Source organism: Leopardus geoffroyi, chromosome D4 (assembly GCF_018350155.1).
Source record: "Leopardus geoffroyi isolate Oge1 chromosome D4, O.geoffroyi_Oge1_pat1.0, whole genome shotgun sequence".
Classification (NCBI taxonomy): domain Eukaryota; kingdom Metazoa; phylum Chordata; class Mammalia; order Carnivora; family Felidae; genus Leopardus; species Leopardus geoffroyi.
In genome coordinates, this window is record NC_059342.1 from 87,478,774 (window position 1) to 87,505,733 (window position 26,960).

At 54.9% G+C, this 26,960-nt stretch overlaps 1 protein-coding gene across 4 annotated transcripts in view; it reads left to right on the forward strand.

Annotated features, from left to right (window-relative positions):
• Positions 1–24,123, forward strand: part of LRRC8A (leucine rich repeat containing 8 VRAC subunit A) — a 30,179-nt gene extending 6,056 nt beyond the window's left edge. For 3 of the 4 annotated variants that reach the window (XM_045467622.1, XM_045467624.1, XM_045467623.1), the window contains 2 exons: positions 14,769–16,933; positions 22,221–24,123. In XM_045467622.1, the coding sequence (XP_045323578.1) occupies positions 14,777–16,933; positions 22,221–22,496 (2,433 nt within the window). In that variant the 5' untranslated portion in view covers positions 14,769–14,776 and the 3' untranslated portion in view covers positions 22,497–24,123. Of the gene's footprint in view, positions 1–13,663; positions 13,751–14,768; positions 16,934–22,220 lie in introns of all 4 variants that reach the window. The other variant, XM_045467626.1, reaches the window with a different exon arrangement.
• Positions 24,124–26,960: the final 2,837 nt, after the last annotated feature.

Genomic DNA, 26,960 nt, shown 5'->3' on the forward strand with positions numbered 1-26,960 from the left:
TGAGAACGAGGTGTCCCTGACCTGGTGGCCTTCTCAGGCTCCCTGACCTGACCCTCTTCCTCACCGGGTTCCCTCCTCCTGTTCTTTCCCTGCAGTCTCTTTTCCTTCTCTCTGGAGACACTTTGGCTCCAGGAATTGGGCTGTCCTCCTTCTCCCTTGTTCTAACGGCAGGGCCTTCCTGTCCCCCAGTTGTCCCCAGTGGCCACAGTCGGAGCACTGGGTGGTATGTCGGGTCACTGCATACGTATGGCAGCTCCCCGCCACGGTCTCCTCTATGAGATGGCTCCACCGTCAGAGACCACAGCTGGGACTCGAACCCGGAGCTGTTAGCTTTGGCAGCCTGTGCTTTTTCCACCCCACCTTCCGTTTTTCTTTTTCTCCGGGTTCTCAGGCTTGGAGGTACTTCGGAGCTTCCCCTGGGTGGGTGGGTGGGGGGGCTTGTTGACAATGCTGTTTCCCCGGGGACCCATCGCCACACACCTGGGCAGGGGTGGGCCCAGGAATCTGCATCCTGAGGACGCTCCCAGGCTGTCGTGAGGCGGCCGGTCTGTGGACCATCCCAGGAGACACTGAGCAGGGTGATGCTTTCAGCCCTGGTCCCCACCTCTGGCAAAGGCGTGCATCTGACACCCTTGGTACAGAAGCAGGGCCGAGCTGTCCTCAGCAGCGGGGATTCTAGTGACTTCCCAGAACGTGTCGGGGGGTTAACCATCCCTTGTCTAGGATGTGTTGGGACTGAGGTTTCTAGAACGGCTTTTACTCCCAGCCGCAAACATCCCCTGCTATCTCTCCTGATGTGTTTCTGCTGCATCTCGTAGTAAGTTCTATGTTTAACTGTCTCTTGAGGGCCTAAAACCTCAAAATTAAATAGGCTGCTGCAATATAGCCTCCTGCCTGGAGCAGCCTTCCACCGGAGTAAAAGTGGCTCTAAAATTCCAGAGCTCTCACATGCCACCTGGACACCCTCAGAGGTGCCAGCACCGAACTCCGGAGTCGGCTGTTGACAAATGTTCCGGTGGGGGGCGGGGGGGCGGCAGGAAGCTGGGTGCACGGGGGTCCTGCACTTCACCCCTCCCCCCTGGTGCCCTGTGTTGGGATCTCTGGGGGCAGCACCCCCCTCCAGCCCAGAGAGCTGGGCCACAGGCAGCTTACCTTGGCCTCAGTCCCAGTCCCCTGGGATCTCAGCAGAAGATGTGTCTGCAGCCTCCTTTAGGCGCTCCTGCCCCCATTTTGTAACCTGTCCAGGCAGGCAGTGCTGGCATTCATAGCAGACCAAGGCCCACCTCCAAGGCCCCTTTGCCACCACGGACCCTGATCTGGCATCTGGCTTCTGGGCCCAGACCCGACAGAGCAGGGCTCCTTTCTAGAGTCTCCTTAAAGCTATACCTGAGACACCAGAGGCGTCTGAGTATGCTCTGCTCGGGTTCCCTGCAGAAGCCTTGATTCCATGTACCCCTCGGGAAAAGGAGGTCTTGTCTTAGGAAGCATTTCCAGGGTCAGGAGCCCCACTAGCCTTCGACACAGATTGGCGTAATGGAAAGGCAGACTGGTGGTGATCTTTCCCACCATCTTCTAGCTCTGTGGCCTTGGGCAGGTCGCTTAACCACTCTCCCATAAAGGGACTGATGAGGACGCCTCCCATAACAATAACAGCAGCTAACATTACAGAGTCTTAATACGTGGCAGGCACCGGGCCAGAAGCTTTCCACGGACTCCCTCTTTCAGTCCTCACTACAACTCACAAGCCATTTTACAGATGAGGAAACCCAGAGCCCTGGGAGGTAAGAGGACTTTCCCAAGATCACCCACTGGTGAATTGGAAAGCCACCTTCCTGGTTTTCGTGGAGATTGGGAGCCGAGGCACAGGAAGTGCTGGGCTCAGTGCTGGCATGTGGTCCCCGCCAGTAGCCGGGAGCGCTAATGCCAGCCTGGTGTGGTGACGGGGTGGCTTGAGCCTCCAGCCTGGCCTGTTGCCTCTGTGAGTCCAGGAGCCCCAGGTGGGTGTCCCTCACCTGTCACCCTTCACCCTGTAAGCTAGGCCGCAGCCTTGCGAGATTGTATGAGGACAGACCTGTTTGGGAGGCCCGGCCCAAACACGAGAGCAGTTTGGAAGTGAAACTTGTTCCCTCCCCCTCCCGCCTCGACTGTCTCCCATCTTCCTTTCCCGGGAAGTGAGGGTGTGCCTTGCTCCGCAGGCTGAGTGCCAAGCCAGGCAGTGCCCCCGGCCCGCTGCTGACTCACCCCAAGTGGGTGTGGGGGCCTGGAGGGCAATGCCCTGCTCTTGAGTGGGTGGGGGCTGTGTGCACCAGATGGCGAGGTGCGACCTTTCCTCCCACTCCCAGCTCTGGGACCAGAGGAGGCCCAGGGGTGCTGACCGAGGAGCAGATTCACAGGCCCAGAGCCCTTCCGGGACAGGGCCATCGACCCACCGTCTTCCTCAGGCCTCTTGGGAAGGGCCCTTCCCCCTTCCCTGGGAGAGTGTTGGAGAGACAGCCTTTCCAAGTGTGGTACAAGGAGGGGCGCCAGCCTCCTGCCTCCCCTCTTGCCTGGGAAGCTTGCCCAGCATCTCTGTTTGGGCTTTAACAAAAGGCTCACTGTGCCCTGTTTACCCGCAGCCTGGCTGGCCTGCCACGGCTTGAGTGTGAAAGCCAAGTCTCCATAGGCCGACGCGGGGGCAGGAGCATGCTTGGGTGGTCACCCTCCGGGATGGAGAGGGCAGCACATCATTGCTTACTCCCTTCCCCCTCTGTAAGAAGCATCAGGAGGAAATCAACGACATCGGTTGATACCTAAGGGGTGGTTCTGAGAGTAAATCGCCAGCTCTCTACCTCCGTCCTTTCCTGGGGTCCTGAGCCTGGGTGGGGCTCCAGAAGCTCAAGGCCCTTGAGTGTGGTCTGTGAGACGGGGGCAGGTTCTGGAGGGCTCTGGGGGGTCTGGTTTGTACTTGGAGATGCCATTCCTTGTGGCTCAGCCCTCACCTGGGTGTCTTCCCCCACTGAGTTCCGGGAGGGTTTTCTGCAGTGACAGGTGGGTTGTGGTAAGCGTAACACCTTCCTCTGTGCCACACGGTGCATTATGTTGAGTAGTCACAGTAAGCCTCTGAGGCAGGTACGGTAATATTCCCATTTTGCAGTTGAGGAAACTGAGGCTCAGAGGAAAAGTCATTTGTCCCCAGGGTCTGAGCCGACCCAACCTGGGGTGCTGCTTCCCAGCAGTGAGGACAGCACCCCGTGGAGTGTCGGTCACCTGGGTGGGGCAGGCAGGGGTGGACCAACCTTTTCCTAACACAGTACACGGCAGGTACTTCTGGTAAACTTTTACAGTCGTCAGAAACCGCACAGTGAGGACGGCCTTCTGGTTTTCTTCTCAGGTATTTTTCCTGCTCAGAAAAGTACTAAATTTAAGTAACAGAAGAGTGTATGGTATAGACAACCCTCTGCTATCTGATCCGCCCTCAGACTTAACTGCATATAGTTCTATGTATAGCTCTCCAGATTTTTCTATGCATACAGTAATAAGTTAGGGATACAATTTTTTTAAAACAAGAATAGGATCATGCCTCTTTTGCCCTGATTTTTTTTTAAATTGCGGTAAGATACACAAGTAAAATTATCATCTTAACCATTTTTAAACGCACAGTTCAGTGGCATTAATGCGTTCACACTATTCTGCGGCCCTCACCCCCGTTGAGCTCCAGAAATTTTTTTCATCTTGCAAACCTGAGACTCTGTACTTGTTTTTTTGTTTGTTTGTTTTTAATATTTTTAACTTTATTTTTGAGAGAGAGAGACGAGCAGGGGAGGGGCAGAGAGAGGGAGACACAGAATCCGAAGCAGGCTCCAGGCTCCGAGCTATCAGCACAGAGCCCGACACGGGGCTCAAACCCACAAATGGTGAGATCATGACCTGAGGTGAAGTCAGACGCTTAACCGACTGAGCCACCCAGGCGCCCCGATTTTTTTTTTTTTATTAATTTTTTTAACGTTTATTTATTTTTGAGACAGAGAGAGACAGAGCATGAATGGGGGAGGGTCAGAGAGAGAGGAAGACACAGAATCCGAAACAGGCTCCATGCTCTGAGCAGTCAGCACAGAGCCCGACGCGGGGCATGAACCCACGGACCGCGAGATCATGACCTGAGCTGAAGTCAGACGCTTAACCGACGGAGCCACCCAGGCGTCCCCCGATTTTTTTTTTTTAATACCTCTAGTACATCTTTTGGGTCACTGTATACAGATGTATGAGGTAGGTAGCATTATTCTCAGTTTAAAAGTTTATTAATTATTTAATTATTTATTAAAAAAATGTTTTTACATTTATTTATTTTTGAGAAAGAGACAGAGAGAGACCGAGTGTGAGCAGGGGAGGGGCAGAGAGAGAGGGAAACACAGAATCCAAAGCAGGCTCCAGGCTCCGAGCTGTCAGCACAGAGCCCGACGTGGGGCTCGAACCCATGAACCATGAGACCATGACCTGAGCCAAAGTTGGACGCTTAACCGACTGAGCCAGTCAGGCGCCCCTAATTTATTTTATTTTTGAGAGAGAGAGAGAGAGAGAGAGCACGTGAGTGAGTGCGTGCGAGCATGAGTCGGGCAGGGGCAGAGACAGAGAGAGACAGAGAGTCCAAAGCAGGCTCCTCACTGTCAGTGCAGAGCCTGATGCAGGACTCAGGGCCCAGACTCACAAACCACAAGATCATGACCTGAGCTGAAGTCCCATGCGTAAGCTTAACCGACTGAGCCACCCAGGCACCCCAATTCTTATCTTTAAATTGTAAACACAGAGGCTTGAGCTAATAATTTTCCCAGAGGAAAATGATTTCAGAGGAGAGCTGCTTTTGAACCTGTGTCTTCCCAGATCCAAAGCTGTTGCTCTCTGTGCCCTCCGCGATCTGCCTGCCACCAAGGGGGAAGATAGGGACTCTCCAGGGACAGGGATATTCCGGCCTTGCCACAGGAACCTTCCCACTTCTCCCCGCCTGCGTCTGCTGTGATGTGGAAAGGGTCTGACTGCATCCTCCCGCTTCGGCAGCTTGCTGGGCACAGGGCAGGACCAGGCAGGGGTGGTATCGTGTTCTCTAGGATCCTCAGAGACCACAGGTGAGGAGCAGGCCAGTTGGAAGGAGGATTTGAATTTGCTGCCCCAGCAGTAGGTCCAGAGCAGCCGCCTCCAGCTGAGCCTGGCAGGTGTGAGGACCAGAGAGAGGACCCGCCAGAGGGGGTAGAAACGGAGGATGATTTTGGAAAATTTCGTATGAAATAATTTAAGCACACGGAAAAGTATAAAACCAGAACAAATATCTTTGTATCCAGGACTCAGCTTTGTCGGTCCTTAATTTTTACAGTAATTGCGTTAGCTAGATTGTCTCTGTCTCAAATTATTTCAGACATAAGCGAAGCCTCTTCCCCGAGCCCTTTTGCTTCACCTCTCTGGATGAAATTATCTTGATTTGGGGGCTCTCCATGCATGTCTTTATAGCTTTACTACACATGGATATGTTACATTATAGAAAACCTTGCATAACACATAACATATTATTCTGTAGCTTGTTTTTGGCTCAGCATTGTTTCTGAGGTCCGTTCTTGTTAGTACATGTAGGTATAGATCATTAACTCATTGCTTTAGCATTCCGTTGTACGACGGTAATGATTTATCCTTTCTCCCGTTGATGGATGGGTTGCTGCTGATTTGGGGCTGTTAGGAGCAACTCTTTAGAGAGCATTCTTGTCCGTGACTTCTCATGTGTGTAAAACAACTCCCTGAGATCTATAACTAGGAGAGAAGTCGCTGGATTGTAGGATATGTGCATCCTAACTCCTCGTCTAGGAATTCAGCATTTTTGCCAGTTGCAGGGGAATGAAGTGGCATCTGATTTGCATTCCCTGATTGGTAACGAGATTAGGAATTAATTTCATACATTAAATTCCATTTGTATTTTGTTCTTGTAAATTGTCTGTTCGTGTATTTTGCCGTTTTTTTTTTTCTTTTGGATTGTCTCTTTCTTGTGTTTGTAAGAATTCTGTATTTGCCCTGGATAGTAATCCTTTGGTAGTTACACACATTGTAAATAGCTCTTCCAAATCTGCGCATTCTTTTTACTTGTTTTTTTATTATGTTCTTTGATATGCATATATTTTATTTTATTTAATCTTTATTTTTGAGAGAGAGAGAGAGAGACAGAGTGCAAGCGGGGTAGGAAAAGAGAGAGAGGGAGACACAGAATCCGAAGCAGGCTCCAGGCTCTGAGCTATCAGCACAGAGCCCAATGCGGAGCTCGAACTCACGAACCGTGAGGTCGTGACCTGAACCAATGTCGGACGCTTAACCGACTGAGCCACCCAGGCACCCCTATTTTTTTTTTTTAATTTTTTTTAATGTTTATTTACTTTTGACAGAGAGAGACAGCATGAGTGGGGGAGGGGCAGAGAGAGGGAGACAGAATCTGAAACAGGCTCCAGGCTCCCAGCTGTCAGCACAAAGCCCGATGCGGGGCTCGAACCCACAGACTGCAAGACCATGACCTGAGCCGAAGTTGGACGCTCAACCAACTGAGCCACCCAGGCACCCCAGGCGCCCCTATTTGAACCTAATGTGATCACAATATCAATCTCTTCCTGTAAGGATTTGTACTCTTTGTGATAGGAAATCCTTTCTCATCCTAAGTTGATCTCTTAGATCTTTCTTTCTTCTTTTTTTTAAAGTTTATTTATTTATTTTGGGGTGCCTGGGTGGTCTAGTCGGTTGAGCGTCTGACTTCAGCTCAGGTCACGATCTCACCATTCTGTAGTTCAAGCCCCCGCGTCGGGCTCTGTGCTGACAGCTCAGAGCCTGGAGCCTGCTTCGGATTCTGTGTCTCCCCTCCTCTCTGTCCCTCCCATGCTCATGCTCTGTCTCTGTTTCTCAATAATAAATAAACGTAAAAAAATTTTAAAGTTTATTTATTTTGAGAGAGAGAGCACAGGAGGGGCAGAGAGAGAGAGAGGGACAGAGAGAATCCCAAGCAGGCTTTGTGCTGTCAGTGCAGTCTGATGCACAGCTCCAACTCGCGAACCACCAGATCATGACCTGAGCTGAAACCAAGAGTTGGAGACTTAACCAACTGGGCCACCCAGGTGCCCCCTTTTTTAAACACTTTCAACTTTTGGGGCACCTGAGTGGCTCAGTTTGTTGAGGGTCTGATTCTTGATTTCGGCTTGGGTCATTATCCCAGGGTTGTGGGATCGAGCCCTGCCCATGTTGGCCTCCTTGGAGCTTTTGTCTTAGGTCTTTGGTTCATTGGAATTTATTTTCATATTAAGGAAGTAGATGAGGCTATGCCTTTTTTCATGTGAGTACCTGAGAGCCAGCTCCATTCATGGACACCCATTCTTTCCCTCTACCTGCAAAGCTAACGCTCTTCATGTCTGTTTCCAGACATTTCAGGGTCTGTTTCTAGGCTCGCCCTTCTGTTCCTTTGATCCATCCGTCTATCCCTACATCACAATACCACATTGGCTGAATTCCTATATCTTTGTGGTCAGTCTCCTCTCACCTTGTTCTTCCAAATTGTCTTAGCTATGCTTGATCCCTTGGAATTGTGATTTTATTTTATTTTATTTTATTTTATTTTATTTTATTTTATTTTATTATTTTTTTACCAAAATTTTATTTTTATTGCTATTTTTTTAATTGAAGTGTTGATCTTTTATTTATTTATTTTTTTTAAATATATGAAATTTATTGTCAAATTGGTTTCCATACAACACCCAGTGCTCATCCCAAAAGATGCCCTTGGAATTGTGATTAAAAAAAAAATCTTTTCGGGGCTCCTGGCTGGCTCGGTCAGAAGAGCATGTGACTCTTGATCTCGGGGTCATGAGTTCGAACCCCATGTTGAGTGTAGAGATTACTGAAAAAAATAAACTTAAAAAAAAAAAAAAACACACAAAAAAACCAAACTTCATTACCTGACTAGCGTAATAGAAGATAGAGGTAAGTTTGGAGTGAAAAAAGATTATAAACAGCAGTCTGATGTCACTGCCAATATGGTTCAAATGTATGTGTTAAGTTTTATTTGTATACATAAAACTCGTAACGGAAGAATTACTCCACCACAGTGTTATTACCTACTCTTTGCAGGTAGCATACTTCTGACGTTTTTCCCCTTATCAAGTCATTGAGTGTCTTGCTCTGACAAGTTTTCATTCTTTCATAGTGTTTTATCATCTGATCATTTAATGAGTCTTTAACCAGTCACCCAGTAATGGGCATCTGGGTTGTTTCCAATTTTCCCAGGGCATAAATAATACTCTGATGAACATTCCTGTAACTGACTTTTGTCCTGTTCTTTCGCAGACAACTGCCATCCTTCCTCCTACGGCCTCCTTCCTGAGCTCCACCCAGATCGGCAGGTCTTGTCTCCACTGCTGTATTCTGGGCTCTGCACAAGGGCCCCGGATGAGTCTGGGGTGGCCTCTGTCCTGCAGGACTCCTAGCCTCCCTGGCCCCCGGCCCCTGGGTGGCCTCTTGCCCACTGCCTCTGAAGCTTTACTTGGGTGCAGCCATTGGTCTCCCGCTTCACTGGTGGATGTTAACCCCTGACTTCTAGGAGGGCACAGTCTGTAGCTCAGAGTGAGGCGTCCATTCTGGAAAAGAAGTAGTCAGCCCAGAGCTCAGAGGACAGCAAGGCACATTGCCTTTTTGTCTTCTCGGTTCCCTGAGTTCAACCTGTTCATCTTTGTCCTCTATTCAGGATCCTTTCCAAATTCTCCATCTCCTGGGCCAAAGACCTGACCTGATCTGACCCAATTCCCCACTGCCCTCCCCAAACTGCCCTCCCAGAACTTCAAAAGAACACCTGATCCCCACATGAGAACTGATTTTCTTTTTCTTCTTCTTTTTTTTAAGGCTCTGTTTCTTTTGAACTCTAGTATTTTATCAATCACAAAGATAATGCATGCTGGTAAAAAATTAGTTTCTTTTCATTCTGTTTCTTACTCCCTCTCGGAGAGGGAGCCCCTCCCCACGGTGCAGGGACTGTGGGTCAAGGGTTTATCAGAATGAGATTATATTTATTTATTTTTCTGGATCTTGCTTTTTTTCCAAAATGGTATTACATACACAGCTACTTCGTTCCATTGAAAAGGTCGCATCCTCTTTCCCGCCCACGCGGTCCAGGCCCCGCCCACAGTGGTCCAGACCCGCCCACTGTGGGCCAGGCCCCACCCACCGGTGTCTCTTTGCCTGGTATCTGCCAGCCCTCTGGGTGGTTTTCCTCCTTCCATTTCCTTCCTTTGTGCTCCTGTTCTGTGCACTTTTCAGCCACCCCTGACTGTCTGTTGAAGTCGGGGTTGCTCTGGGGGGCCAGGCCCATGTCTGGTTTAGCCGTATCCCACAGATGGGGGCGCACTGAGGCTCGGAGACACGAAGGCGCCCGCCCAGGGTCACTCCACCACTCAGGACAGAGCCCAGACTAGCCCGGCCATCCCTCCAGCTCTAAGCTCACATCATGTAGCTTGGGGCTTGCTCTCCACCTGACCGATGGGCCATACACAGGCAGTTTGGGAAAATTCATTTCAGTGACTTCTGATAGTCCTGAGAGCTTGGCAGGGCATCTGTGTCCCCCGCCCCACCCCCCATTTTATGGCTGGGGAAACCAACGTGCCACGAGGGAAAGGAGTCCTGGCTCCTGGACACACTGCTCCCTCCCTGCTGGCTGCAGGCAGGGGTGGCCAGGACAAGGGGGTGTTTGGTGGCATCGGCAGCTCTAGAGCCAAGCCTTGCTGGCTGACCTCAGGGTGGGCCACAGACAGCGTGAAAGGAGGTGCCCAAGGCAGGCACAGGCCTGGGATCACATGCCCCTCGGTCCCTTGACCACCTTTTACAAGATGTTGGCATATCCACGACAGAGTCTCTGCCCCCTTTGGGACAGGGAAACAGGCCATGGGGGAGACAAGCTATTCCAGACCCCTGCCTGGAGGCGATGCAAGCTGGGGAGGGGCTCAGTGCAGGGAGGGGAGGAACACACTGCCTCCAGGAAACGTCCTGGGCGGAGTGCTTTCTGTAACCGGAAACGAGATCCCCACTTCCTTGAACCTGCTCCCTTTCCCTGTGGCGCCCTCCTGAGCACAGGGGTCTGCTTCCAGGTGGGATCTGCTCCCCCCGGGTGGCCCCCTGGAGCTGCTGCAGGTCCGGGCTCCGCTGTGGATCTGGCTCTGAAGGTGGCCTCTGTCACTTACAGCCAGTGTGAAGTTGGGCCAATGGCTTCTCTCTCTGAGCCTCAGTTTCCCTATCTGTAAAATGGTTGTGGGGAATATTATTCAGCCTTAAAAGGGAAAGGAATTCTGACCCGTGCTAAGACACGGATGAACTTTGAGGGCCCTGTATTAGATGGAATACGGCAGACACAAAGAGACAATCTTGTTGCACGTCTCCGTTCACGAAGCACCTGGGATCGTCAACTTTATAGGGGCTGGGGGAGGGGGCAGTGGGGAGTTGGTGTTTAATGGGGACAGAGCAGACCCATGGTGGTGGTGGCTGTACGACAATGGCAGTGTATTTAATGCCACTGAATGACATACCTAAAAATGGTTAAAACAGTAAGTCCTATGTTATGTGTATATTACCACAGTGAAATTTGGAGAAAAAGAAATGGGTGTGGTGGGGGGGGGGCGGGTGCCTGACCGGCTCAGTCGGTAGAGCATGACTCTTGATCTCAGGGTCATGAGTTTAAGTCCCACGTTGGGTGTAGAGCTCCCTTAAAAAAAAGAAAAAAAAAAATGGGTGCTGGAACAATGTGCTCATCCTGGACTTGGCCCTGAGTCTTTAGTCTGGGAAGAGGAGCTGCCCCTGTGGATGTTCAGTGCTCTTGAGTCACTGGCTCGTGGGGCGGGTCCCTGCACTGGAGATCCCTACCTGGGGCAGGGTGGGGTGTGAGGGGCTCTGTCTCCTTCCCAGGGGCCCTCGGGGTTGGGCGGAGCCTCCGCTTCCTCCCTGTCAGGATGTGCAGCCCTGCCCACATCCACCTGAAACTCGCTGCTGCCCTCCCTCCCCGCCATGCCTGGGCCCTGCCCTTCCCTGCGTCCCACTCCTGCCCCTTCCTCTCGGGCCCTCTCTTGAGACCCACTGATTTTATTGAGCACCTACTATGCGCCAAAGACTCCTGCCCTGAAGGAGCAAGACGAGGAGGTGCCTGAACCGCCTGCCTGCCCGCCCCACTCTGCGCTAAGCACTGTAAAAGCGTGAAATTCTGTGGACGTTTTCCAGCAGCCCTGTGAGGTGTCTGTGCAGAACCTGAGGCCCAAAGCCAGCGAGGACCTTGCCCAAGGTCCTGCAGCGAGGTCGAGGCTGGCAGATCTCTCAGCTCAGCCTTCTTGGCCACTGGCTTGCCCCCCCCCCCCCCCCCCAGCCTCAACAAGAGCTGCTTGGGAGGGGACTGCCCCTACCACCTAGCTGTTTGTTGTCGGGGGCCCCTGGGGCGGACACCCCTCCTTCAAATCCCTGGGGACTAAAGCCTGGGGTTTGGTGCCTGCACCTTCTTTCCAGATTTCTTCCAAAACCCCAGCAGAGAGGGGCAGTGCCTTGTCCAGAGTTCCACAGTGAGCTGGTGGCAGAGGTGAGGCAGAAATAGGGTGCAGCTAGAGGGTCACCCCCATGGGGCCGGGCCTGCACCGAACTCCCAGCCAGGGCCCCTGGCTCTGCACCCTGAGACTCCACGAGGCTCTTCTCAGCAGGGAGGCGGCATCTGTCTCTCCCACCACTGCCCATGAGCTCCCACTGGACACAGAGGCCCCTGAGGCGTGGACACACCTTGGGCACTTTTATCGTCCCCAGAAGGCTGAGCCAAGGGCTGGATGGCAGCGAGTTCAGGATGTGCTTGAGACCAGGTGTTTGGGGTCGGGGGCAAGCTAAGAGCCAGACATACCGGTCTGGAATGGCCTGGGCTGTTTCCTCCCTCTGTCGGCCTCCAGTTCCCTCACCTGTAAACGGAGCTGTGCACAGTTCCCACCTCAGAAGTCAGGAAGCCACATGTGCAAAGCCCTAGGACGGCAGGGCCCAGAGGCCACTCCTCACCGTGAGACCGGGTGTCCCCACTAGGCTGGCACACCCACCTCCCTCCAAAACTGTGAGTTTGCAACCACATCCTGCCTGGTCGTAAACTGCACCGCCCCCAGCGTCTGGCGTCCTGCCGTGGCCGTGGCCGTCTCTCTCTGGAATCTCCGGGGCAGGCTGGTGCACGCCCTCGGGCGCTCGGTCTCGGCCCCTCCTCCCTTCCCTTCCCGTCCCCAGCCTTTGGGTGCCTGCCTGGATGTGGGCTTGGGGAACTGGCGAGGGAGGGACGAGTATCTGGGTCTCTTTCAGCTGGAGGCTGGCTGCGTGATTCAGCGAGCCCTCCCCGGGGTGCCCCCTCCTCAGGAGTGTGGGCGGTGTAAGGAGCCAGCCAGTCATTAGAGGCCCAGGCCTTCTCGCCAGGAGGGCTGACCCCTGGGCTGGAGCTGGTGGCCCCGGGAGGGTGGTTGTGTCTACTGGCCCCGTGGTGACCTGAGTTCTGGGAACCCCAGGGGGGGCAGGGAAGCTGGACTCCCGGGTGTGGTCTCTTGGCACGGTCACGCTGACAGCAAGCCCGTGCAGCAGTGACGACCCAAGTGGGGAGGCGGAGGGACAGGCCTGGGTTCGGTCCCAGTTCTGCCCTGAGTCGTAGAGTGTCCGTGGCAGGTGACTTCACTTCCCTGAGCTCAGTTCCCCCGTCTGTGGAACGAGGCCAAAGACAGGCCTGCGCGTGGGCATCGAAGGGATTCCGTGGTATGGGCTAGCCCAGTGCCTGGCACACGTCCATCTGAGTGCCCCGATTCCCTCTCAGAGTCCTGGGTTGCTTTCTTCCCACCCATCCCGGTGTGCCCTGGAAAGACAGGATGGAACACATTTGGCGTTTGCAGGGAGGCCCGTTTTATGAATGTTTCATTACCGTGGTCATTATTAACATTACCAACAGTCAGAATGAGGGGGGCAGTCCCGTAGTCTGGGCACCCTGGTTCATCTCCCAAGAGAAACAGACCAGTCTGTCAAAATACAATACTTAAACCTTGGTTTAAAGTCTAGATTCTAGGGGCACCTGGGTGGCTTAGTCAGTTGAATGCCAGACTTCGGCTCAGGTCATGCTTCGGCTCAGGTCATGATCTCATGGTGCATGAGATCGAGCCCCGCGTGGGGCTCCTTGCTGACAGTGTGGAGTCTGCTTGGGATTCTCTCTTCCTCTCCCTTTCTTTCTGCCTCTCTCTCTCTTTCAAAATAAGTAAACTTAAAAAAAAAAAAAATCTAGATTCTACATTGGAAAATAGGGAGTAAAATAAAATTCACAATTTTATTTTAAAAAATATGCACAGAAAGGACTGGAAGGTTATTACGCATTGAAAAGTTAACAGTGGGTGATCCCTGGCAGTGTTCTTACAAGGGATCTCTTTTTTTGTGTTTATGCTTTTTTATATTTCCCCAAGCATTCTCTGGTGAACATAGAGTACTTTTAAAAATTTCGTTACAGTCTTGCAGACCAGTAGTTGTAAGGGCAGTGTATCTTGGCAGGGTGATTGCAGACAGCCCAGGCACAGGATTCCTTTCGCACCTTCATTTTGTTGCACTCCTCCTGTATGTCACTGGCTGGATTTCCTGAATGTGGCTTCTTACGCAGTGTTCCCCAAACTTGGCTGATCGTTAGCGTCACCAGAGTCAAGTGTAAGCTCTACCTGAGACCTGCCGAATTGAACTCTCCAGGGAGATAATATGCTGCTATTTTTAATTTCCTTATACACACACATGCAGATGCACACGGCCAGAGATGATAATAATAATAATAATAATAATAATAATAATAATAATAATAATTGTGATATCATCCAGCATGCGGCGGAGTCAGTCTTGTTTTCTTGTCTTCTCTCTGCTTGGCCGCACCCCCTACTGTGTGTGTGTGTGTGTGTGTGTGTGTGTGTGTGTGTGTAAGAAAGACTCCCTTCAGGATCCAGTAGGGACATAATTACACATAATTACATGCATCCTCATGGAATTTTTTTGAATTTCCCTATTTGTCTTACAAAAGTGAGTTCATGGGCACCTTGGTGGCTCAGTCGGTGAAGCGTCCGACCCTTGGTTTCAGCTCAGGTCATGGTCTCACTGTGAGTTCGAGCCCTTCACTGGGCTCTGTGCTGACAATGCAGAGCCTGCTTGGGATTCTCTGTCTCTTTCTCTCCGGCCCTCCCCTGCTCACGCTGTCTCTGTCTCTCTCAAAAATAAATAAATAAACTTAAAAGAAAAAAGTGAGTTCACATCAAGCCCCCTCTTCTCCATTGGGATTTCTCACACTTGGAGGAAACCTCTTCGGGTCACTGGGGCAGCATCACGGCCCTGGTTCCAAGTGAACTGGGAGTTTTCAACAAGCCCCTCTGGTCAGTCTGATCGTTAATAGGATGCAGCCTGGGGACAGGAATTCCCAAATGGTCCTGCTGGAATGCAGGGCGAGGCCACCTTAGCCATCTGTCGGCGTGGGTCCCGACCTCAGTTCTTGGTCTTCACGTCTGCTAAGTCCGGAGGCCGCCTGCCTTCCCCTGTGCTGGTGTCCCAGCCGCCTGGTGGTCACATAGTTCTGGACAGAGGCTGATCGGTGGGCCACCCTGTGCGTGGCAAGGCTGTGACTCCCAAGCCCGACTCAAGGTGGAATGTCGGACGATGGGTGCGCCGTCTCCTGGGTCCCAGACAGCCAGGCCGCCCTGTGGTAACCCCCTCCTGTGGGTCCCTTTCAGGTTGAACCATGATTCCAGTGACAGAGCTCCGCTACTTTGCGGACACGCAGCCAGCCTACCGGATCCTGAAGCCATGGTGGGACGTGTTCACCGACTACATCTCCATTGTCATGCTGATGATCGCGGTCTTTGGGGGCACACTGCAGGTCACCCAGGACAAGATGATCTGCCTGCCTTGTAAGTGGGTCACCAAGGACTCCTGCAACGACTCATTCCGGGGCTGGGCAGCCCCTGGCCCAGAGCCCACCTACCCCAACTCCACGGTCCTGCCGACCCCCGGCGCAGGCCCCACGGGCATCAAGTACGACCTGGACCGGCACCAGTACAACTACGTGGACGCCGTGTGCTACGAGAACCGCCTGCACTGGTTCGCCAAGTACTTCCCCTACCTGGTGCTGCTGCACACGCTCATCTTCCTGGCCTGCAGCAACTTCTGGTTCAAGTTTCCACGCACGAGCTCGAAGCTGGAGCACTTCGTGTCTATCCTGCTCAAGTGCTTCGACTCGCCTTGGACCACACGCGCCCTGTCCGAGACGGTGGTGGAAGAGAGCGACCCCAAGCCGGCCTTCAGCAAGATGAACGGCTCCATGGACAAGAAGTCGTCGACGGTCAGCGAAGACGTGGAGGCCACCGTGCCCATGCTGCAGCGGACCAAGTCCCGGATCGAGCAGGGCATCGTGGACCGCTCGGAGACGGGCGTGCTGGACAAGAAGGAGGGTGAGCAGGCCAAGGCGCTGTTCGAGAAGGTGAAGAAGTTCCGCACCCACGTGGAGGAGGGGGACATCGTGTACCGCCTCTACATGCGGCAGACCATCATCAAGGTGGTCAAGTTCATCCTCATCATCTGCTACACCGTCTACTACGTGCACAACATCAAGTTCGACGTGGACTGCACCGTGGACATCGAGAGCCTGACGGGCTACCGCACCTACCGCTGTGCCCACCCGCTGGCCACGCTCTTCAAGATCCTGGCGTCCTTCTACATCAGCCTGGTCATCTTCTACGGCCTCATCTGCATGTACACGCTGTGGTGGATGCTGCGGCGCTCCCTCAAGAAGTACTCGTTCGAGTCCATCCGCGAGGAGAGCAGCTACAGCGACATCCCCGACGTCAAGAACGACTTCGCCTTCATGCTCCACCTCATCGACCAGTACGACCCGCTCTACTCGAAGCGCTTCGCCGTCTTCCTGTCGGAGGTGAGCGAGAACAAGCTGCGGCAGCTGAACCTCAACAACGAGTGGACGCTGGACAAGCTGCGGCAGCGGCTCACCAAGAACGCGCAGGACAAGCTGGAGCTGCACCTGTTCATGCTCAGCGGCATCCCCGACACCGTGTTCGACCTGGTGGAGCTGGAGGTGCTGAAGCTGGAGCTGATCCCGGACGTGACCATCCCGCCCAGCATCGCCCAGCTCACGGGCCTCAAGGAGCTGTGGCTGTACCACACGGCGGCCAAGATCGAGGCGCCCGCCCTGGCCTTCCTGCGCGAGAACCTGCGGGCCCTGCACATCAAGTTCACGGACATCAAGGAGATCCCGCTGTGGATCTACAGCCTGAAGACCCTGGAGGAGCTGCACCTGACGGGCAACCTGAGCGCGGAGAACAACCGCTACATCGTCATCGACGGGCTGCGCGAGCTCAAGCGCCTCAAGGTGCTGCGGCTCAAGAGCAACCTGAGCAAGCTGCCGCAGGTGGTCACCGACGTGGGCGTGCACCTGCAGAAGCTGTCCATCAACAACGAGGGCACCAAGCTCATCGTCCTCAACAGCCTCAAGAAGATGGTGAACCTGACCGAGCTGGAGCTGATCCGCTGCGACCTGGAGCGGATCCCACACTCCATCTTCAGCCTCCACAACCTGCAGGAGATTGACCTCAAGGACAACAACCTCAAGACCATCGAGGAGATCATCAGCTTCCAGCACCTGCACCGCCTCACCTGCCTTAAGCTGTGGTACAACCACATCGCCTACATCCCCATCCAGATCGGCAACCTCACCAACCTCGAGCGCCTCTATCTGAACCGCAACAAGATCGAGAAGATCCCCACCCAGCTCTTCTACTGCCGCAAGCTGCGCTACCTGGACCTCAGCCACAACAACCTGACCTTCCTCCCCGCCGATATCGGCCTCCTGCAGAACCTCCAGAACTTGGCGGTCACGGCCAACCGGGTGAGTGGCTTGGCCGTGGCTCCGCGGGGGGCCTGGCGGAGGCCTTTGGCGGAGGAGGGGGAGGTGTTCAGGAGGCTCGGTGTCTCGGGGTGGTCGGGATGGCCTGAGGCTCCTGGGCTGGCGGTCCTCCCTGACCCCCGTGGTTCCCAGAAGCACCCGGGAGGAGCTTGTTGGGAATACAGATTCCCGGGCCCCAGGCCAGTCCTGCCGACCTGGGCTTGGGAGCCTGTCTTTGCCATAGGATGCTGCAGAGTCCTTCTGTCGGGAGGGCTGGTGTGGTAAGGGGGGGGGGGGGGGGGGGCCTGTCCCTGAAGGGACCCGGGGCACGTTCCTTATAGGCAGGGGTGTGCTGGGGCAGGAGGTCCGAGGGCTGGGTTGTGGGAGGCAGGACCCAGCCTGGAGCTGGCTCTAGATCGCATTTGGAGTCGAGGGGCCAATCTGGATCCACTGGAGACAGAAACCGTGGGTGGCTGGTGCTCACCGAGGCGAAACCGGGTGGTTTCTGCAACTCTTTGCGCTGCTCACACCCTTTCCCCTCTGTGTTTTGGGGTGGTAGAGGGCACAGTCGGGCTTGTCGCCTCCTGCCTTTTTGGAGAGGAAGTTGTACAAACCATTTCAGGCCAGCAGTGTGGGAGGCGATGCCCTGCAGGGCTACAAATCGTTGGTAGCCCTGTGTGCTAGCCCCTCGCCTGCCCAGGGAAGCCCCGCACCCAAGGGCCCCTTCTCAGAGGCAGGCGGGTGGCATTGAGGGCAGGGTGCTCCTGTGGCCCTGTGGTCAGGTCTCTGTAGTGCAAGCAAAGCCACAGCCACTGGAAGGACCTCCCCCTGCCCGCCCCTCCTGCGCACCTGCAGGAGGGGAGACACATTCCTGGTCTCTGCTGACCGGCAGTGCGGCAGGTGGCGGTGGGAGCCCCAGGCCAGGAGTGCAAACTCTGGAGACCCGGTTCGGACACCATCCCTGCGCCGCCCTGTGGCCAGGTGCACAAAGCGGCCCACCCTTTGCAGGGCACGAAGCTCCCGGCAGGAGCTCTCTCATTTCAGGCAGTCCCTGAAATGCCCCTGCCCCAGGAAAGGACACACCTTCTCCAGTGTCACTCAGATTGAAGGGTCTGGGTCCCCCTCTCCTCCACCCTAAGCCTCTCTCAGTACAAACCAACCTGACGCTTCCATAGATCAGGGGTGGTGACAAATCCTGTCTTCCTCCCCCAAATCATGACTGAGCGTACAAGGGCGAAGGTCATGTCCCAGGTTGCCTCACTGGAGAATCTGCCCTCATGGCCTGGGACAGGCCACTGATCAGGAAAATTGGACCTCTGGGGAGAAGCCACATTTGGGCAGCACCAGACAGACCCCAACACTTCCTTTAATACGTGGAGGGGGACCAAGCGGCTTCCCCAGAGCACAGTGTGGGGCCAGATTGCCCCTGGAATTGGGTCCACTAAGGCATCTCACAACCCTTTGTCTGGGGGGTGGCGTGGGGCAGCTTGCTGGGCCCTCCTTCCTGATGGAGGGTGCAGCAGACGTCCAGCCTGGCTCGAAGTCCCATCCACTAACCCCCGCTGCTCACCCCTAGCAGGCCTATTAGGTCGTGCCTGTTGGCTGAGGTCACCCCTCAGGAAAGAAGCTGGCGACAGGCAGACAGGCACGCTGTGGCTGTCCCGAGGAAGGAGACCCTCTGCAGCCCTATTTAGCACACTGTTTAATCACATCCTGTCTCCGCCCCTGGAATGCCAGAGGCCTCTGTAAAAAAATTCACTTGGGCAGGATCCTTGTCAGGCCCATCCTTTCAAGCTGCAGCCCCTTTCCTCCTCCTTTGTGAGCACCCACCACCCCTGGGGCTGCAGGTGGACAGGGAGGGGTGGGTGTGACCTGGCTCTGGCCCTTAGCTGCTCTTTTCGCAGGTTTAAACTCGTGTGAATAGACACGGAAAACTGGTGTTCATCTGTCCACAAATCCATTTATTCATTCTTTCATTGATTTGGTAAATGCTTTTCAAGCACTCCTAGCATGGGACAAGGTGCTGGGGACACAGGGACGAACAAGGCCCACTGGCTGCCCATCTGGAGCCTCCTGGGCACACATGGGAGCGGCCTCAACCCAGATTTAGGTCAGGAGGGCCTCATGGAGGAAGGGACATCTCACCTGGCCCTGAGGACGAGGAGGAGTCCGCCAGATGAAGAGGAAAGGGGAGAGTCCAGTAGGTTCTGTCCACGGGGGAGGAGCAGCCTGAGGCCAGGATTGGTAGGAGAGTCCTGTTCTTCTTCCTTGTCTCCATCAGATCGTCCCTGTGCCCCTTGTCTGGTGACGTGGCTCTTGGCACACAGGAAATGTTTACCAGATACTGGTTGATTGAGTGGATGAAAGAACGACCTAACTTACAACTGGGAGAGACTGATCTTGCTGCAGTGTGAGGCTGTGGGTTTGAGGGACAAGATGAGCGAGGTCAAGAGCTGGCAGAAAACCCAGGTGCAGCCACCGGCGGTGGGGCGGGGGGTGACAGAGGCTGCTGCGGGCGGAGAGATGTTGGCGGCAGAATCCGCAGGATGGGGCTAGATCGGATGCGGGACAAGGGGAGAGCTCCGAGTGACTCTGGGTTTCTCACTTGGCCGCCTGGGAAGATGGGACATTGAAACGGGATGGAGAGGGAGTCACTGGTTTTCAGAGGGGAGAGCGTATGTCCCATGTTGAGGGTCTGGTGCCCCTGGGACATCCAAGGGATGTTCATGTCGAGTCAGCCTGAAGCCCAGGGAATCTGCCCTGTGCCCACCCAGGCTCCTGCGTGAAGACAGGTCCTTGTCGAGATCACTGGGGAGAAGATGGAGGGAGAGAGGACACTCTGGCTCAAGCCTTCAGGGTGGAAGCGAAAGAGACCAGGCAGGAGAGCGTGGGCTTACGGCACGCGGGACAGTGCGGTGAAAGAATGGGTTCGGGTCCAACAGATTAGGAGGGACTGTTGGTGACTCTGGCCGGATAGTTTCAGGGGTGGACAGGGGCAGAAGCTGGATCACAGTGAAGCAAGAGACAGTGTTTGTCCAGATGGTTTGCTGGGAGGGGTGGAGGGCCATGGAGCAACCCCAGAGGCTTCTGGGAGGGGCTTTTTTTCAAAGACCGGCGGGACTTGAGGGCACCTCAGTGCTGATAGTGGAGCCACTGAGGTCCCTGGGCCATAGGAGAGGGCAGGATTGGGATGATGGGAAAGGACCTCGACCCTTCAGCAGCTGAGTGACACCTCGGGAAGAAGGACAGGCCCAAAGGACAGGGGTGGCTGTGGCAGGGCGCCAAGCCACTGGAGGGACCTTCCCTTTTTCCTGTGGGACGTGGAGAGAGCTCGCTGGATGGGGCAGGGGTGCTCCAGGGATGCGGTGTTTTAGGGAGGCAGTTCTGCACGTGAACCCCAGCTGTGCCACTCACTGGGCCAGGCCTCTCACGCTTCCCTGACCATTGAGTCGTCAGAAGAGGCCACTGTGGTGGTGAGCGGGCTCTCTGGGGGGCTCAGGCCCCCCCCCCCAGTCCTGCCAGAGCCCGCTTCCCATCATCCCTCTGACCGTCATGTCCCTCAGCGTCAGTCCTGCTCACCTAGAAGCCACCTTGGCCCCATCCCTGACCGCTGGGCACAACGGGGGCTGGTTCGGGAGGCCTGGGGCAGGAGTCTCTTTTAAAACATCCTCAGACACAGAACATTGAAGGCGACATGCGTTTCCAGTCCTACCCTTTCATTATACAGAGGGGGAAACTGACGCACAGGGAGGGAAAGGGACTTGCCCAGGGCTACACTGGCAGGGAGCGCTGTATTTGGCACAATGGGAGCACAGCGCAGGCTCCGAATTAGAGGAAGCTAGGCTTACTCACATCCTCTCTTGACCTTTCTGGCTGTGCGGTCTCGGACACGTTGCATTTCGCCTCTCCAGGCCTCAGCAGGACAATGGGGATGGGGACAGAGCAGCCTCAGAGAGGTTACTGAACGGTCTTTCCGTTGTCCTCACGCGGGATCGAGTGGGGTGCCTCCTGCCCCTCGTACCTGAAGGAGGTTGTTTTGGCAAAAACAGGTTCAGCAAGAACCGTGTTTATAGCTGATTCCTCACAGAAGGGCAGGGAGGGAGGTGGCATTTGTGCGGCCTTTCCTATGCACCTAGAGACACAGCAGGTCCCCATGTGGGCTCCACCGTTTGTTCCTTGCTCCACCGATGGTGTGGACAGATAGCAGAGGGTCATGGGTTTGAGCCCCACATCAGGCTCTCCGCTGTCAATGTGGAGCCTGATTTAGATCCTCTGTCCTCCGCCCTCTGCCGCTCCCCTGCTTGGGCCCTCGCTCGCTCTCTCTCTCTCTCTCTCTCTCTCTCTCAAAAACAAATAAACATTAAAAAAAAGTATCAGTGCTCTGATCGAGCCTGGTGTGTAGGAGGTTGCATGTGGGCATTGCCCATTATTCAGATTTTGCAAAATAGGAGGGGAATGGCCAATACTGGGCTCCCGGCACTCGTGGTCAGGGTGTGACTTGAGGGGACTGAGGCCCAGGACAGGGAAGTGACACAGCTGGGGTCCCCACCTGTACTGGCACACTGTCTCCAGTTCTCAGCAACAGTTCAGGGCGTACAATTTTCTCGGCATGCTTCTCCCTTTCCTAAATGGTCTTTTTTTTTTTTTTTTAAACGTTTCTTTATTTTTGAGAAGGAGATAGACAGCTGAGTGGGGGAGGGGCAGAGAGACAGAGAGAGGGAGACACAGAATCCGAGGCAGGCTCCAGGCTCCGAGCTGTCAGCACAGAGCCCGACGCGGGGCTCGAACCCACAAACAGTGAGATCATGACCTGAGCTGAAGTCGGACGCTTAACCGACTGAGTCACCCAGGCACCCCTCATAAATTGTTCTTAAATCAGGCAAGACCCACAGGTGAGGCCTGGACAGTGGAGGGGGTGTGGAGTGGTTAGTAGAGTGGCTGGCCTGGCTGCTGTGATGTGCGGGGGGACCAGGTGCTGGGAGACAGCGGGGACCCAGGTGGCCCCCATCCTGCCCTCCCAGAGCCCACAGTCCAGGAGTGACCGGTGGCCGAGCAGCTTCCCCACAGAGGGATCGGTGCTTCTGGGGGCCGTGGGGGCCATAGGTTCCCCGGGAGGCCGGGGAAGGCTTCCTGGAAGAGGTGAGTACGGAATGAGTCTTCAAGTACAGGTGGGAGTCAGCTGGGCTTCGGGCCGGACGGTACTGGTGCCGGGGGAGCGGGGAGAAGCCTCGGCCAAGGCCCCGGGTCTGTGCTGTGCCCCTCACTCGGGCCCTCTGCTCCTCCCCTGCAGATCGAGGCACTGCCCCCGGAACTCTTCCAGTGCCGGAAGCTGCGGGCGCTGCACCTGGGCAACAACGTTCTGCAGTCACTGCCCTCCAGGGTGGGCGAGCTGACCAACCTGACCCAGATCGAGCTGCGGGGCAACCGGCTGGAGTGTCTGCCCGTGGAGCTGGGCGAGTGCCCGCTGCTCAAGCGCAGCGGCCTGGTGGTGGAGGAGGACCTGTTCAACACGTTGCCGCCCGAGGTGAAGGAGCGGCTGTGGAGGGCCGACAAGGAGCAGGCCTGAGTGCTGGCGGACGGCTGAGCACGGGGCCACCGAGGAGCCCTGGGACCCAGGGACCCAGGCACCCAGGGACAACCAGCCAGGTCTCAGCCAGGCCAGGAGCCCGGGGCTGGACGTCGGCTGGGCTGCAGCGACAGGACAGTACCTGAGGGGCTGGCCCCTTTTCTCCTTCGAGACTCATGCCCCCCAGGGCGGGCGCCTTGTCGGGGAGATCAGAGACCTAAGTGGTAGAGTGCAGTATTTGGACAATCAGGGCCTCTTCCCTGGAGGCCATCTCTGCTGCCAGAGGCCCAGGGACACCTACTTAGCTCTTGGTATTTATTTTTCGCCACTTCCCACCCCTCCCTCCGGATAACTTCTACATTCCCAAGAAAGTCCAGCTCAGATGGGGGAGGTGTTGAAGGAAGGGTGGGCAGTGTCCCTTTTTCTTTTTTTTGGTGATGCCACCGGCGGTACACACCCAGACTTGAGCAGAGTGGTCCAGGGAGAACCAGCCGTGGATAGTCGCCCCCCCCCCCCCACCCTTGGTGCGGGGGATGGGCTCTGGCGGTATGGCCCAGGGGACGGTAGGCCGCCGGGTAGAAAGGCCAGGCCTGGGGCTTGCCTCGTCAGTTTTAGATTTTTTTTTTTTTAAGTAAAAAAAAAAAAAGAAAAAAGAAAAAGAAATTTTTTTTTAAAGCTTTGAAAATTGATGGTTTGGGTATTAAAAAGAAAAAAACTAAAAAAAAAAAAAAAAAAAGACAGTGAAGGCCAGTGAGTTGGGGTCTCAGGGCAGGATGGCAGCTTCAGAGCAGAGCAGCAAGACACAGAATTGTATCTCCTCCCCACCGGGTGCAGGCTGCCGAATGTCTTCCGAGTCTGGCGTGACCTCGGTCCAGGAGTTCTGTTTGTTCCTCTCCTCTCCCAGGACGGGGAATTTTGTTTTGTTTTGTTTTGTTTTTTGGTGTCTTGTTTTCTTTCTCCTCCATGTGTCTTGGCAGGCACTCATTTCTGTGGCTGTTGGCCAGAGGGAATGTTCTAGAGCTGCCAAGAAAGGAGGAGACTCGGGTTGGCTAATCCCCGGATGAACGGTGCTCCATCGTCCCGTCCCTCGTCTCAGTGTTAAAGAGCCAGGAGGAGCTACCTCGCCCGGACTCTGCTTTCCCACCTCACGTGTCACGACTTTGCCCAGTGCCACCGCTAGCCTCAGCTGCTGACATCAGCCCTGTCACCACCTGGTCCTAAAGAAGAGACACTTGGAGGCGGGGTCGTGGGTGGGGAGGTCGCTGCTGGGAGGGTGGGCTCCCCAGGTCTTAGTTCCAGTTTCTGTCCCGGGCGTCTGGCACACACAGCCCCCTCAGCACCTGGTTGCTGGAAGCCACCTCACTTTAGATCAGTCACCGGGGTCCCCGCGTTAGAAGGGTCCCCCCCTTAGATCAATCACTTGGACACTAAGGCACGTTTTAGCGTCTCTTGTCTTTAATGATTACGTCCATTTGTCTGTCCATTTGTGTTTCCTGCGTCATATCGGCGGATGTAATCCTCAGAAATAATGCACACTAGCCTTTGACGACCATGAAGCAATCCGTTACATGAGGGTCTGAACTTGTAGACTCGGTTCAAATATCAAATAAATCTATAACAGAAAGTAGCCTTTGGAGGTCTCTGTGTCGTGGTTGGGGGGGGGGGGGGGGCTTCCCTCAGCTCTCTGAGTCCCGCTGGGCCCTGTGGACTAGTTTGTGGAACAGCCACCGATGGTTCACCGCCCCTCTCCCTGCCGGGGGAGACCGCAAGCCCTGTGGAGGCAGCGTCTGTTGCGTGTCTGGTGTGGCCCAGGCCGGGGATCCCACGGCCGCCCAGTCGCCTGTGGTTTGGACCTTCGTGAGCTTTGGCGGGGGAAGGCGTGGGGGCACTGGAATACTCTCCATCCTTGTCCCAGCTCTGTTATCCCTGCACAAAGCCAGACCGATCCCTTCCCTCCCAGGGCCTCCATACCCCCATCTATGCAATGGGCATTTCCACTCTGTGCCCTCACAGGGACCCTTGTAATTCCTAACAGCCATTCCCCTGGGCTCCTCAGAGGTGGGGCGGCCAGTCACTGCAGAGAACCTGACCAGCTCCTGGCCCCTTGGGAGCCTGCTGAAGGGGCAGGGGTCAAGGGCGGAGCTGCCTTCAAATCGTAGCTCTGCCATTTATCTGACGTGGGGCCACAGAGTCCTCGTTTGTAAAATCAGACTAGCGTTGGCAACCTTGCAGGACTGTTCTGAGGCTTACTGGTGACAATTATGTGGTAGGTGGAGTTTTGAACAGAGGGCCTGGCTTTTAGTGCCCAATAACTGATACTGTCCACCTGGACCAGTGAGGCTTACGCTGGGCCGACCTGGGGACCCAGGGGCAGGGGGCTTTTGGTGAAGAAGAAAGGCCATTGGATCTTGGCGATGAGGCCTTAGCTGCTGCTTGGTGGGCTGTGATCCCTTCGGAGACCCTCCTGTATTGCCACGGTGGAGGTGTTTTCCCCTCCTGTCTGGTCTGGCACCTCCCAACCCCCGCTCCCCCATCCAGCCTTGGGGCCGCCCAGCGACCCCAGAAAGAGGAGTGTTGCATCTGGAGCTGGTTAGCTTTTGGGAAAAACCACAATGCAAACCCACTTCCCAAAGCCTGAGCAGAATGAATGAACAAATCTTGGGAGGTCCAACCCCTCCTCCTCCCCTCCCCCCCCTAACCCCCCAGGCTCTAGGCTCCAAACCTCAGTGGTAGTCTTTCCTCTGATTACAACAGCAGTTTGGAAAACTGGGGGAAGTTCAACAATAAAATAAAAATATCCTCACATTCCACGCAGAACAGCCCCTGCTAACTTCTGGTGAACAGCTGGTAGGTACTTAGTAAATGCCAGGCCCTGTGCCAAGCTCTTCATCAGAGGTAAAGTACCGAGCTTCCTCCTTATGAGAGGTATTTATGTTATCCCCAAATTAAGGATGGGGAACACAGGGCCCAGGCCTGGACTGAGACCTGGTCTGCCTCCCTGAGCTCCACTACAAGACTTTGGTGGGGTTCCCAGGGAAGCTGCTAGCCCAGCAGGATCGGACCCTTACTATGCTCTTGGCACATGGTCGGTGTCTGTATTTTCGGGCCACTGCATCACATGGGGCCAGGACAGTGGGGAATGCGCCCTGCCTCAAGTGAGCTCCGTCTCACCTGTATCTCCTGCATGGTTCTGTCTTCCGCCTGCCCTGCTCCCCCAGCCTAGCTCCTCAGAACCTCTTCTCCATTCTCAGGAGCCTGGCCACCCTCTCCTGGCCCTCAGGAATCGACACCAAGCAGCTATTCACAATGCCGTGGCCCAGAAAACATGACTCGGGCCCAAGGCTCCCAAAGGCTGAGCTCACGTCCCCATGCTCACTGCCAAGACAGTCTGTCCCTTTACCATTCAGGAAAACGTCATTTCAGGGAAGTCCAGTGGCCAGTTTTCAGAAGCTGCAGCCAGAATGGCCCCATTAGCTGCTGAGCAGGTCTGGTGGGTGCTGTTCTGACGGCTGGTCTCCACAATGCCAGCCAGACTTGAGACGCCAAACATCTTCGGCCTGGGGGGTGGGGAAGAGGAACCTAGAGCTTTTCCCTTCCTCATTCTGAAGACACAGCCCCCCACTCCATAGCCCCCTCCTCCCCTTTTCTTTTTCTGAGAATGATTTATTTAGGGGCGCCTGGGCGGCTCAGTCGTTTATGCATCCGACTTTGGCTCAGGTCATGATCTTCAGGTTCATGAGTTTGAGCCCCGTGTTGGGCTTTGTGCTGACAGCTCAGAGCCTGGAGCCTGCTTCGGATTCTGTGTCTCCTCTCTGCTCCTCCCCAGCTCATGGTCTGTCTCTCAAAAATGAACAAACGTTAAAAAAAAAAAAAAATGTTTGGGGCGCCTGGGTGGCTCAGTCGGTTAAGCGGCCGACTTTGGCTCAGGTCATGATCTCGCGGTCTGTGAGTTTGAGCCCCGCGTCGGGCTCTGTGCTGACAGCTCAGAGCCTGGAGCCTGTTTCAGATTCTGTGTCTCCCTCTCTCTGACCCTCCCCCGTTCATGCTTTGTCTCTCTCTGTCTCAAAAATAAATAAACGTTAAAAAAAAAAAAAAGTTTATTTAAGTGATCTCTGCACCCAGTGTGGGGCTTGAACTCACACCCCAGAGATCAAGAGTCCAGAGATGGAGAGTTGCAAGCTCTTTGAACTGAGCCAGCCAGGAGCCCCTAGCCCCTTCTGCTAAGATTCCCTTTTATCTGCTATCCTCCTCTGAGCCATAGGCTGACCCCTACCCCCTCCTTTAATCCTCCCAAGACTGGGAGAATTTCAGAGCGTCAGAGCCGGGAGGGGCCCAAATAATTCTCTGAGGACCTTTTCCACCTTTGGAAAGTAAAGCCACTTGGCCCAATCTGACCAGTCTGACGTGCAGATCCCCCAGGCCCACCCTGCACCCCCACCCCACCCCATATTGATGCTGGTAGCC